Source organism: Sphaerodactylus townsendi, linkage group LG11 (assembly GCF_021028975.2).
Source record: "Sphaerodactylus townsendi isolate TG3544 linkage group LG11, MPM_Stown_v2.3, whole genome shotgun sequence".
Classification (NCBI taxonomy): Eukaryota; Metazoa; Chordata; class Lepidosauria; order Squamata; family Sphaerodactylidae; genus Sphaerodactylus; species Sphaerodactylus townsendi.
In genome coordinates, this window is record NC_059435.1 from 20,619,583 (window position 1) to 20,632,556 (window position 12,974).

The following is a 12,974-nucleotide window of genomic DNA, read 5'->3' on the forward strand; positions in this document are numbered from 1 at the left end:
TTGTCAAACCAGGGGGCACCTCTAGTGCTGTATGGAGGTTTCTGTTTAACGGACTTTACGAGATAGTCTGTGATATGCTTGATTAATGTTTCAAAATTGATATAGTAACATATTATTTATTTATTTATTTGAAACATTTTATGCTACCTTTCCACTCAAATAAGGTCTCCAAGGTGGTGCTCAACCTCAAGGCATAACAACATTTTGGCATTAAAACACCAAGACATTAAAACAGCATTTCAAACAAATCTATAACAAATATTTAAGCAATTACTGAAAACACATAAACTCAAAAACACAAACGACACAATCAGAGAAGAGTGCATTGTCAATAGTAGTTAGGGATTTGTTGGTTTTTGCCATCAAGGGTGGCTTGCCATTGCCTGCCTTCTGTCCCGATGGTGCTAGTACTTCCAATACAACGCAAAAATCATATGAATTCATGAGGATCCATTTAAAATCACCGCTGCAGCTGGTGAGAAACAGGGCCTCTGATGTGCATGTGCCACATTATATTTTAGGCTAGAAACTGTGGACTGTTTGCACACTCCAAGCAGAAGATATTCTCCACATTCCAGGGGCCACAGTTTTTATGAAGATGAATGTGCAGGTGCGTGAACAACATGTCAGAGCTTCTCCCTTCCCGCTTATATAATTTTGCAGAAACCACCAGGTCTCTGCAAAACACTGTCTGACTCTGGCAGCATGATTTTGATGTGGGGTCCCAATCAAAGGCAGCGCGTGCTTTTGGTCTCTGCTAGAAATCAGGCCTCCGCCCAGCCTGGGCTGCCATGGAGACAGGTAGAAGCCCCGCCCCCAATCCCGTCCGGCCTCGCCTCCCGCCAGGACGCCGGCTTCCTCCCTTCCTCTTGCACGCTTCCCTTCCGCAAAGCAAGCGAGCGACGTAGCCCCGCCCCTTCTGTTGCTCCGCCCCCTCGGTCTCTACGGCCGTTGGCCTAGCTCCGCTGTGGGCCGGGCCTTGGGGCGGTTTGTAGTTCCCGCCGCCTCTTCAGCGACAGCGGAGCCTCGGACCTGGTCGCCTCCGTCCCCGGAGCGGGAAAAGGGCAGTCAGAGGCGGAGCGACATCGGTGGGTTTTCCCCCGCCAGAAGGTGACGGATAAGAAGAAGGGGCATCTTTGCCAGGGCCTGGGAAATGGACCCCCCCCCCCATAATCAATTTATTTTCAGCCCCCCCCCCTTTTAAGGCAGTTGGAGCTGAAACTCGCCCCGCCCCCCGCTGGCCTTTCAGGATGTCTCCCGTGAGGCTATAGGAAGCAAGCAACGGTCGTTCCCCGCGCCCCAATTCCTTCCCTCGAGGTCTTCTCCATGCCGGTTTGCTGCGTCTGTCCCCCAGGCCGACTTGGACAAGGTCAGCGTTTGATTCCCCCACCCCCAGGTCCTAGTGCCCTGCAGCTAGTGAGTAATGGACCTTTTTATGGTTTGTGATGGGCCTCGTGTGGTTGGCATGTTTGCCTAGTGTGCTTCTGGCCACAGAAAGCGGGGGGGGGGGGGTCAGAAGGAGAACGTGGATCAGGGCCACTTCCGCAGGAGCGCTGGGGATCAGTGGGGAAGGAGGAGCAGGCAGAGAGAGAGCCGCTGCCCTCCCCCTGCTTTCTGGGGTAGGGCTGGAAGTGGGGGGAAGAGGAGCCACCACCAATCTCACCAGGGTGCCTGACCCTCAGCAGGCTGGGAGACATAAGAGAGGGAGGCTGGGTTTATTTTCCTGGCCCTGTGTGAGCCAGTCAGTCACGCTATCAGGCGAGTCCATGACTGTTGGGTAAGCGATTGGGCAAGGGGAGGTGGAAATGTGAGATTTCAACTTCTTTGTCAGTCTCGCAGTCCCCCCTTGTAATTATTCTAAGGTTAATTTGTGTATTTCTTGTAGGCTGAAAAAGGAGGACTTCGCCATTGGTCAAACCGGAGGCGCCAAAGGCAGGCAGGAGTGTTCAGTGTTCTTTGCTGTTGCTGGGATGGAGATTCTGCTTTCTCAGGTGGAGCAGGTGCCCGACCTTTTAGTCGAGTCCCGCTCAGGTCTGGTGCAAGGCTGGGATGTGGAGACCCTGCAGCTGGCTTTGGACTGGAGCCACTTTTTCCAGCAGCTCAGCACCCGCCTCCACTTCCAGCCGGGTCTCAGGACCGCTGTTGAGAGACGCCTGTGCCGGGGCCATCGATTCAGCCTGGGCCATATGCGGCGCTGCCCAGAGCTGCTGGGCTTGGCCCTGCTGGAGAACCGGGCGCTGCCCTCCGCCACCTATCAGCGCCTTTTGCGCAGCCTCTTGCTCCCGGGAGGCCAGGACAAAAACTCTTTCGTCCTTCTGGCCAGGCGCAGGGCTGCCTTTCAGCTTCTCGGCCTGCATTTGGTGCCACCTCCTGAGGCCTGCGCTGAGCACCAGGTGCCTCCACAGCTCAAGGCCCAGGCTCAGCTGCTGTTGTCGCGGCTGCAAGAGGAAGAAGCAATAGGTGGTATCTCTTTCTCTTCTGCACTCCTGGACCAGCTGCCCCAGGGGCTCATGCTCTACAGGGTGGTGGCGGCAGCCTTGCTGGAGCCCCCCAGAGAAGCTGAGACAACAGCCCCACTGCTCCATTGGCTGCTGATGGGGGACCCAGGCAGCCTCTCTGCTTTTTGCCGCCTCCTGCCTTCCCCGTGGGTGGCTTCATTGTGCAGCCGCTACCCTGAGCTACGCCCCCATTACTTCAACCTCTTAGCCTCCTGGGGAAACTGCTTAAATTACGACTGGCTACAAGGTGTATGGAAAGTCAGTGACTTGGGAGAGGACCAAGTGCCCTGGCAGGAGATGCGGGAACGAGTCTTCTGCCTTCTCCAAGAACCAGAGCCTCTTCGCAGCGCAATAGAGACCAAACTGAATCAACTGAAAGCCCAAGATGGGGACTTCGAAGTTCGAGGCTTGAGCGTGTGGACAGACCTAATGGTGGACGTGAAGGCGACAGACTCAGATAACAAACGGGCTGTTTAGAGTTTTGCTGCAAGAGTCTGATTTTTAAAAAACATTGAAATGTCTAGAGATGAAAACATCTTTCTCCAATTCAGAGAGTTTGCAGTCTTAAAATCAAATGGCACAACTTCAGTAACAGTGTGTACTTCTTTGATAATCTGAGAAACTTCTGTGAAAGTTGGGTCAGGCCATGTTGTTGATCCAATTTTTCTCTAGCCTGTAGTGGTCTGCTATGAGGGTCTGATAAAAAAAGTCAAAACGCCTGGAGATGAAAACATCTTTTTCAAGTTCAGGGAATTTGTGGTCTTAAAATCAAATGGAACAACTTCCGTATTCAGTAACGGCAAGTACTTCTTTAATAATCTGAGGGACTTTGGTGAAAATTGGGCTAGGCCACATTGTTAGTCCTATTTTTAACTAGCCAGTACCTCAAGTAGCTAAGCTGCATCATTCCTTAGCTTGCCTAACACCTGGAGTGTCTTCTTCTCACACCTCGGCTCTCATGCATGCTGACTTCTCCACCTTGCAGCCATGAGGGCAAGACACAGGTCCTGTGTCCCACTGTATCCTAGTTAGTTAGAATAGATTAAGGAACTATATATGCTCCACCCCATTTAGAAATTGATTTCCTACAATAAATGTAGTCTATTAGTTTGAATAGGCAAATGATTCCGAGTTATTTCAGCTCCTGGCACATACAGGAGCTAAGTTCTGTGGAACATTTCCCCTGGTGGAAAGGGAAAGCACCTTCTTGCCAGTCGCCTTTCCCTCTGTGGATCCCCAAATCCCCCCTCATTCTGTTCTGCCCCTTAGGAAGAACATTTCAGTAATCATTTTGGGCTGCAGCTGGAGGAAATGAGCAAATCCTCTTCTGCTGATGCAAGTCCCAGGGAAGCCGGCCAGGTGGTTCCGAAGACAGGGACTCCTTGGGCTACATCAGGGTCTCAGTTGTGGGAAAAAGCGGGGTATCAGTATCTAACAGAAGCACCAACATGATGTAGTGGTTAAGGTGACACACTAGGCTCTGGGAAACCCAGATTCGAATTCTCACTTTGCCATAGAAACTTGCTGGGTGACCTTGGGTCAGTGGCGCTATCTCAGATCTGACGCTGGCTAGTATTTGAATGAGAGAACACCAAGGAAGTCCAGGGCAATGGCAGACCACCTCCCTATGCCCTGTGCCTTGAAAACCTTCCTTGACGGCAAAAAGAAAAGAAACTAAAAAAGGTATCTAATGATAACAGTCAGTGAAATGTGTTATACAAGAGCATGTGCCAGACAGTGGGGATTGGCAGCTGCTCCCAGCCAAGTTTGTACTCAGTAGGAAATGTACACAGGCATTGTGTGTGGTGTCTTATCCAAAAAGCAAAGGAATGTGCAATCCATGGTCAGAAGCGAACTGATGACACTCAATACACAAAAACACACGTCTGGTGTCCCTTTGGGAGTTGGGAGATGCGCACAGAGGCAGCTTCATGGGTTCACGTGTTCAGCAGGGCAAAGTTGTGACGAGCAGAGGACTGTAAACTGGAGAACCAGGTTTGATTCTCCTCTGCTACACACAAGCGGCAGACTCTTAACTGGTGAACTAAGCTTGTTTCCTCACTCCTACACATGAAGCCTGCTGGGTGACCTTGGGCCAATCACAGTTCTCTCAGGCATTGCTTGCGGGGAGAGGAAGGGTCTAGGATCTTGCACTTCCTTTTCGCTGGGAACGACTCTGCTGTTTCATTTATTAAAAATAAGATAGAGAAGGAAATTTAAGTGGTTAAATAAAATGTACTGTGTGAGGTCAAACCCCGCTTAGTTTGTCTTTACGCTCTGTAGGTTCGGAGGGGACGCCGGGAACAATGGTGATGATTATGGGGACTTTCTCTGCACTCTTATAATTGGTGGGACGGCTGGTGAGTTTCTCCGCCGTTTCCTAAAAAGGCATGGTGATTTGAATTATTTCCAATATCAGGTATTACAATCTCTGGCTGTTTTCCAGTCCTGTTAACAAGTCAATCAAAGCAGAGATCATTCAAAGTCCAAAATCAAAAATCCTGATAGAATCCACAGGGCAACCTTGTTTAACCCCAAATTAAAACGAACAGGAACAAAGGATGCATACCTCATTAGAACATGCAGAAATTAGTGGAACCATTAATTGATTAATAATAATAATAATATACACCTACCCCGCTTAGTTTGTCTTTACGCTCTGTAGGTTCAGAGGGGACGCCGGGAACAATGGTGATGATTATGGGGACTTTCTCTGCACTCTTATAATTGGTGGGACGGCTGGTGAGTTTCTCCGCCGTTTCCTAAAAAGGCATGGTGATTTTGAATTATTTCCAATATCAGGTATTACAATCTCTGGCTGTTTTCCAGTCCTGTCAACAAGTCAATCAAAGCAGAGATCATTCAAAGTCCAAAGTCAAAAATCCTGATAGAATCCACAGGGCAACCTTGTTTAACCCCAAATTAAAACGTACAGGAACAAAGGATGCATACCTCATTAGAACATGCAGAAATTAGTGGAACCATTAATTAATTAATAATAATAATAATATACACCTACCCCGCTTAGTTTGTCTTTACGCTCTGTAGGTTCAGAGGGGATGCTGGGAACAATGGTGATGATTATGGGGACTTTCTCTGCACTCTTATAATTGGTGGGACGGCTGGTGAGTTTCTCCGCCGTTTCCTAAAAAGGTATGGTGATTTTGAATTATTTCCAATATCAGGTATTACAATCTCTGGCTGTTTTCCAATCCTGTCAACAAGTCAATCAAAGCAGAGATCATTCAAAGTCCAAAGTCAAAAAATTTGATTCTAAGGATTACACGAAGGGATATGTATACTCTTAGTTATCTAAAGACTTTAAAGTCACATCTTGGAAAAAGAAGCAAAATTTCTTTTACAAGTGACAGAATTTTCTAAGTAACATCCAATGCTAGATACAGTTTATCTTTCTGTGTTTTGAATGTACTTTTGATTTGTACTTCAGAAATGTCTGTAATGCTTTGGAGCCTATTTTAATATGCCTAATAAAGGTAGTTGTCTTGATATATTGATTGCACATTTTTACTTTTACAGAAGAAGAGCCTGCATTTGAAATATCTGTTTATTTCAGGCTATTGATATAATATAGTAAGTTTTCATGGAAGAGCATTTATAAATTTATAGTTGTAACACGATATAATCATATTTATATATTTTTGGTTTTATACTTATTTTTGCAGATTGGCTTGACAAAGAATACGAAATAAAACATAAAACATATGAAGATTGTTGATGATGTTTTCTGAGTGAGAAGCACTTTTCACTAGGTACATGTATTTCTCACTAAGTTACCAGCAGCTTAATTAGTTTTTGTGACTTTACTGAATTGCATCTTGCTTACATTTTCTTTTGTGAGATCAGTGAGATCTCTTGTTTATTAAACTATAACAGATGTTTTCTGTAAGTTAATTTTGAAAAATCCTACCTGAGAAGCATTTTTACATAATTATAAAGAAAATATGAGTATTTTTAGTACAAACCACCAACCTGACATATGTTGCAAGACAAATGATTTTCACTAACTTGTATATTTATATGCAATGCATTCATAATCTGTGTAGGACTTGATGTCTAAAAAATTGCAGGTGACAAATATGAGTCTTCTACTCTATGAATTGTGTGGCATTTCATATAAAGAAGATAGTTCCCAACTAATTTTTTTATTTTAAAAAAAGCATAATTTCTTGTAGGCTGTGGTAAAGGCAGTTTAAACTGTCTCTCCAACCTCTTCCAGGAGGACATTGATGTTCTTTGTCCTTTCAACCAACAGATCTTCATTTTTCATATAGCCGATTCTTTTCAGGCAGTTCAGTTGGTATTGCTGCCTATAAAACAGAATAATAGCTGAGAATACTGCAAATGAGGGGATACGAACACTGAGGTTTTTTTTAATGTTGAAGAGTTTACAGAAGGTATTGGGGAACACTAGAGTTTACATGATTTAGCTGCCACAGATTCTAAGACCGTGGTGATGAACCTATGGCACTCCAGATGTTCATGGACTACAATTCCCATCAGCCCCTGCCAGCAAGGCCAATTGGCTGTGCTGGCAGAAGCTGATGGGAATTGTAGTCCATGAATATCTGGAGTGCCATAAGTTCGCCACTATTGTAAGGCATGAACCAGAGCAAGGGCTTACATGAAGCAAAGATGTTGTGTAGTGGTTAAAAGTCTGAGCACGCTCCACCCAACCCAGGGGCTTTGGCAGATTTAGGAGGGGCCGGGCACCACCTACAGTTCTACTACCCGAATTCTCCACAAAGTGATGCCTTGCCTCTTGGGCCCTGCTTCTGGGGCTGGTTCCAACCCACCAATCCCTTCACAGGCATTGATTTTCCGTCCTCACTCCCGGTCTTAGGAAGCGTTGCAAAGCTCCTAATTTCTTGAACCACAGTTTAGGCAGCTGACTCTGCCACTAGCCCTCCTCGCCAGTCTTCCGCACAACCTTTCCCTCTGAGGCTTCTCATTCTGCCTCACCCTGAAGGTCTTTTTGTTCTCCCTCTTCTGCACTGTTGACTTGCTCCACCTTTCCTCTCACTCCAAACAGCCCACTCCTTCCTGCTGACTCCTCCCTTTTAACTGTTCCCCTCCAAGCCGGTTTCAATGTCCTAGGAATTACAGGGACAGAGTCTGAGAGAGTACGGAACACCTGTAACCCTACCGTGAAGGTTTTCTGATGGGAATACATTCTTTTGTAAACAGCCTACGACAATGAAAAACAGTCAGGGACTTCAAATAATTTCCACGGAAAAAAGGAGTCACATAGTTTATACGAAAAAAAGGCCAGAGAGCCAGCAGTGTGCGACAAAACCAAAGATCAGCTGTAGTAATATCCCATAGTCTCTGCTTTTTTAATTTGAATGTTAAACCGTATCTCAGAAAAGGCAAGACAAGAGGAAGAATGATCAATTGAGGTGGCTTTTTGGACAGCTGTTTTCATCCAGCTACTGGAGTAATCATCCTGGGCTGGGTAGATTCATCAACCTGGGCCCTGTCAGGAGATCCTTATCTTTTTTTATATATATATAATTTTTATTGTATAGAGTATTTGTGCATTTATTACATTTAATATCTTTATTCCATCTATGCATTTTTTCCATTTTCTCTCCCCTCCCCCCTTCTTTCTATTGGTTATTTCATGCAAGCAGTAGGAGATTCATTCTTATTCTCTTATTCCATAGCTCTTTGTTAAATCCGACTTCTTTGATCCATTTTTCATACACTGTCCATATCTTCATGATATCTTCTATTTTTTCTTTCCATAAAATGTTTTTGTCAGTCTCTCAAACATCTCTAACTGTATTTGTTCCCAAATATATTCCAACCATTTTGAAACTGTCCATTTTTTATTATCTTTCCAGCCCAACCTTTTCAACACTGGGCAAGTGTGCTGCTCCTGAAATCATCGATATTTCTTTTATACATTGGTTTCCCAAAACTTCTATTCAACTCCTGATATCCCTAGCTATTATCCCCACAATTAATAAATCTTTATTTACATCAATGTTTACTTTTACCAATAGTTCTACATATTTCAAAATATTCTCCCAAAACTTTTTCACTACTTTGCATTCTATCCACATATGTATATAATATGCTCCTTTTTCTCCGCAATGCCAACATTTTGGGCTTAGTCCTTTAATCATATAGGCTAGTTGTATTGGGGTTCTATTCCATTTAAGTAAAACCTTTCTTTCTAGTTCCACGTATTTTTCAATCTTTAACTTCTTCATGCTGTCCATTATTCTATTTTTTCTTCTTCTAGAAAATTATCTTTTTCCCATTTTTGTTTGGAGGAGATCCTTATCTTGAGCCAAAGGCTCAGTGCTCCAAAGCAGAACCTGTTGGTCAGGGGACATTCACCGGTTTCTGGTAGGAGTGTGTTAGAGACATAGTTGGGTACTTTTAGGATGACTATTTATGTTCTGCTTCACGTCTGCTTATTTTTCTCACTGATTCTGGACTTCTACAGTCCTATCACATCATCTGTTGCCTGTACCATCCTGTTGACTGTATTGACCTATACTTTGTAACCTGCCTTGAACCCTAGAGAGAAAGGGAGACTACAAATAACATTAATAAACAATATATTATTCCTCTGATGTGCTATGTTCCTAGGAACAGGAAGTTTAGACGGGGGTTCTTCCAATCTGTGTTTCCCTGCTAACATTATGAAGTAACTTAGTCACTGGAAGACTTCACTACAATGGTAGTTCTGAATGTTTGTTTTGTAGCCCCAAGCGTCTGCAACCTCAGTCAACCTTCAGGGTCCTTCCAGCTCTGCAGTTCTATGATATGATGACTCAGCCAGCTTCCAGCATGCCATTATGTGCCCATTTTCTGCTGTTTGTTTGATCAGGCCCAAGAGCTCAGTTGGAAACATTTGTACAAGCTTCATAATCCACAAACTAAGAATAATGTACGACAGGAAGCTTTCAGCAGGCAGGGCAAAGTGAACTGGTTTCAAATGTAAGTCTTGTCAGTGGCTATTTGATCTTGTGCATTTTTGTGTGACAAGTGATAGTATCTATCAGCCACAATCCCCTTCTGTGCCAGATTAAGGATTCTGTGCCTGTGATTTAGATCTAGGAAAGAATGCCTCTAGTTGCCACATGATCTCCATTTTAGTCATGGGGCTTTGGGGCAGGGTCTCTGGAGGTGGGAATCAGCTTGGTTCTGTCCTGTGGCCAGCACGTGGCTTGTACATTGCAACCTGACATGCACAACTGTGAACTCTTCTGTTTGAAAACCTGGAAAACGGTGGCATAAGCTGAAATCCCCACCTCTGGTGTACTGGTGAGCAAAGACCGAGAAGAAACTGACCAGAGTCAGCTCCACCCCTAGTTGGCCGCAGAATGCCCCAGGCCTGCTAGTGCCTGGAAATGAGTGGGGGCTTCCAGATCGGGTGCTGCAGACCTGCACGGTGCCTTCCTAGCCACCCAGCTAAGTTCCCCTTCCGCAGGTGCATTTGCCCCTTTTGCCAGTGGAGTGGGTATCCACACTGGTGCAGGAGTGTGTCAGCTCCAGAGGGCGATTCCCCTTTCCTCAGGATTGTACAGCCTATAAGATGACTTCTACCCCTTAAAAAAGTTTAGATATGACACTTCACAATTGTCCACGCTTATCGTTTGCATGTGAATTAAAGATGACCCCTATTTCTTTTATTGCGTTCTTGGGTAGAGGGGAACCTAGCCTTTCTTTCAGGTAAATAGCCAGGAAGGTCTTCAGCATTTGGGCGGCTACTTTAATTGATTAAGGCAGCAGTGCTCCTGGCTGGCGTGAGATGCATGTTTAGGCAAAAACTAGAAATAGCAAAATTCCCTCAGACTCCATGTTCCTAATCGTTCAGCTCAAGAATGAAACAGACAGTGGGTTTTAAGAGTGGTACACTAAGAGGCAAGGAAAGAAAAATGAACACAGTGTATTTTACCAAATGCACCCATAGGCACAGTTCCAACTACTTGAACAATAGCTACGTGACCTAGACAAGCAACTTAAAAGACACTTCGCTTTACCAAGTTATGTTGCAGAAGCTAAAATCCTTTTTCTCACAGATACCACAATCCAGCAGCAAGCCTTTATTGGCATAGACAGCAGTACAGCAATAATAAAAAACATATACAGTACAGGAAATAAATGTTAAGTGGAGGGAAATCTACTGGCATTTAGTAATTTCCAGGAGATAGTCTGCCACTATCATACAGAGAGAAGGATCAGGATTGTCCAGCAAGTAGTGTAATCTAAATAAATTGGGGAGATCGGGTAAATGTAAAGGAGTAAGATTCATATACAATCCAATGGGAAAACCTGTTTGACCCCCGCAGCCAAGCAAGTATAGACTGAAGAGGATATGCAGGTTCCAAAATTACGGCTGATATCCAGTCTGCAGAGTTCAATTCTTCCAGAGGGATTTGGAGCGCAGGCTTTATGTTATGCCATTCTGGAGTTCTTCCAGAATCAAAATGGCAGCTTCAAAGGGCAGTCTTGAAGGCATCAGATCCCCACTGAGCGCTCTTCCCTCTGTCCTCCTCAGGAACCACTCCCAAATCTCTGGGAATTTTCCAAGCTGGAGCTGACAAACCCACATAAAGTCTAGGAGAAACAGAACTCCTAGAGAGGCTGCACAGGGTAGATGCTGATATTTCCCCACTCAGAGCTAACAACCCTACCAATAGCTCACACGCTGCCTCTTGAAGACCCCCCTGACCTATGTTCTTTTTTTTCCAGCCTGGCGCCCAACCTAGCTTTGGGGTTGGGGCTGCATGAGGCACATTCCTGCACCTAGAAATGCAGGGGAAGACCGTTCCGTGCGGTTCTTTTGGATATATTAGTGGCTTTTGATACTGTTGACCATAGTATTCTTCTAGATTTCTTTACTGAGGTGGTATTGTTATGGAGGCTTATTCTTTTTTTGGGGGGGGGGATGTTTTTGGTACTTCCTGTTCAGGACTGTACCAACCTATGACTAGGTTCCTAGGCTTTCAGGTCACAACTAGACTGTATTACTCATGAAGGTGTACTAGCAGACGGCGTGATGTCACAACCCTGATGGTAGCATGCTCTTGGTCTGCTGTCGCTACACACACACCATTGACCCCAAACACTCCTCAGTGTGCCCTGCAACTTCTCATTTTTTTTCCATAGTAACTGCTTATTCAGCATATGGCTGCACAAAAAGGGGTTGTAGGAATTCGATAACATTCCACAGGCAAGTGGAGAAGTTTAAAACAATAAAAATTTCATAGAAGTGGACTAAAATAAGTGAAGGAGCAGACGCAAACTGAAACGAAGCATCTCCCACCTTTTATTACTCTCGACTGAGTATTGTAATAAAGATATTGACAAAAAAAGAACCAGTGAAACAATATGGCATTAAAGTAGAGTGTGTGTGTGTGTGTGTGTGTGTGTGTGTTACTTATGAAAAAACCTGGTGGGCTCCTAGCCTTTGCAGGGCTCCTAGGCTTTAGTCTAGTCAGTCTTATGGATAATACAACTCTATTCCTGGTGGAGAGATTTTAAACAAATGGGTTGGGGATATGTCTTCTGCTATAACCTCTGGCTAGCAGAGTGCTGCAGGATTCCATCCTGTGTAGTGGACCGTCCGAGTCTGCTCTTTTAACCTGGGGAGAAACTGTTTCACTTAAAAAAAAACTTTGTTACTATTCAGAAGATTTCCAGGATGTTCGCTTGTTTTACAGCAAATACATCCATTTATGCATTGTTCGTTTTCTTTTCTTCCCTATAAAAAAACAGCCACTAGGTGGCGCAAGTTGCAGATGCCGTTGAATTCTGGAAACTGCAGGGCTTCCAATGAAAGTATCTATCCATATCCCTTTGCAGTCAATCGTTTTGCATTTCCTGTTACACGTCTGCAAATGCTGAAAATAATGTTCTGTTATAAATGAAAGTAATGTCCATAAATAACCATACTATCATATTGAAAGGTAGTGGGAGAATAATTTATGAAACTTTAATGAATTATTAAATTGTTGGGTGACTAGATTAAGAATTTAGAACATAAAAACGGCTTCTAGGAAAACAAGAGTACCTGAAGGTGATGGTCATACCCCAGCATTTGGCACTCAGGTATATAGCCTATGTACATAAAGACTACCTTTAGTTATTATGAGTAATGATAAGGGGACATGCAAGGACTTGTAGGGGAGGGAAAATCCCATCCCACAGGTCACTGATTCCTACAACAATGTACTTTCCTCCAGACGATGCATTCCCTTTAACAATTTTCATCCAAAATTGTTTGCACTTTGGGGTCACATCTCTGAAAAGAGATGTCTTAAGCCCCCATTTGCTTTAAATTTTTACTCTTCCCTCCCCAAACCTGTGATTCTCGCAAGTTTTTAGAAACATTTCCCTTATCCCAATGTGGCCCAATTCTGCATATTTTTCGATCTGCATAGTGGAGTCATCTTGGGGATTACATCTATGATAGACACTAAGCCTCCATTAATTTGT

The 12,974-nt window shown here is 44.4% G+C and overlaps 1 protein-coding gene across 4 annotated transcripts; it reads left to right on the forward strand.

Annotated features, from left to right (window-relative positions):
- The first annotated feature begins 947 nt into the window (after positions 1-947).
- Positions 948-6,189, forward strand: FANCF (FA complementation group F). 4 transcript variants are annotated; one of them, XM_048511924.1, is made up of 2 exons: positions 948-1,416; positions 1,886-6,189. In XM_048511924.1, the coding sequence occupies exon 2, from the start codon at positions 1,971-1,973 to the stop codon at positions 2,973-2,975; it is 1,005 nt and encodes a 334-aa protein (XP_048367881.1). In that variant the 5' UTR covers positions 948-1,416; positions 1,886-1,970; the 3' UTR covers positions 2,976-6,189. The 4 variants fall into 4 exon arrangements, with proteins under 4 accessions (XP_048367881.1, XP_048367878.1, XP_048367880.1 ...); XM_048511921.1 differs by having other exon boundaries at positions 948-1,369; XM_048511923.1 differs by having other exon boundaries at positions 948-1,110.
- The last annotated feature ends 6,785 nt before the right edge of the window (positions 6,190-12,974 follow it).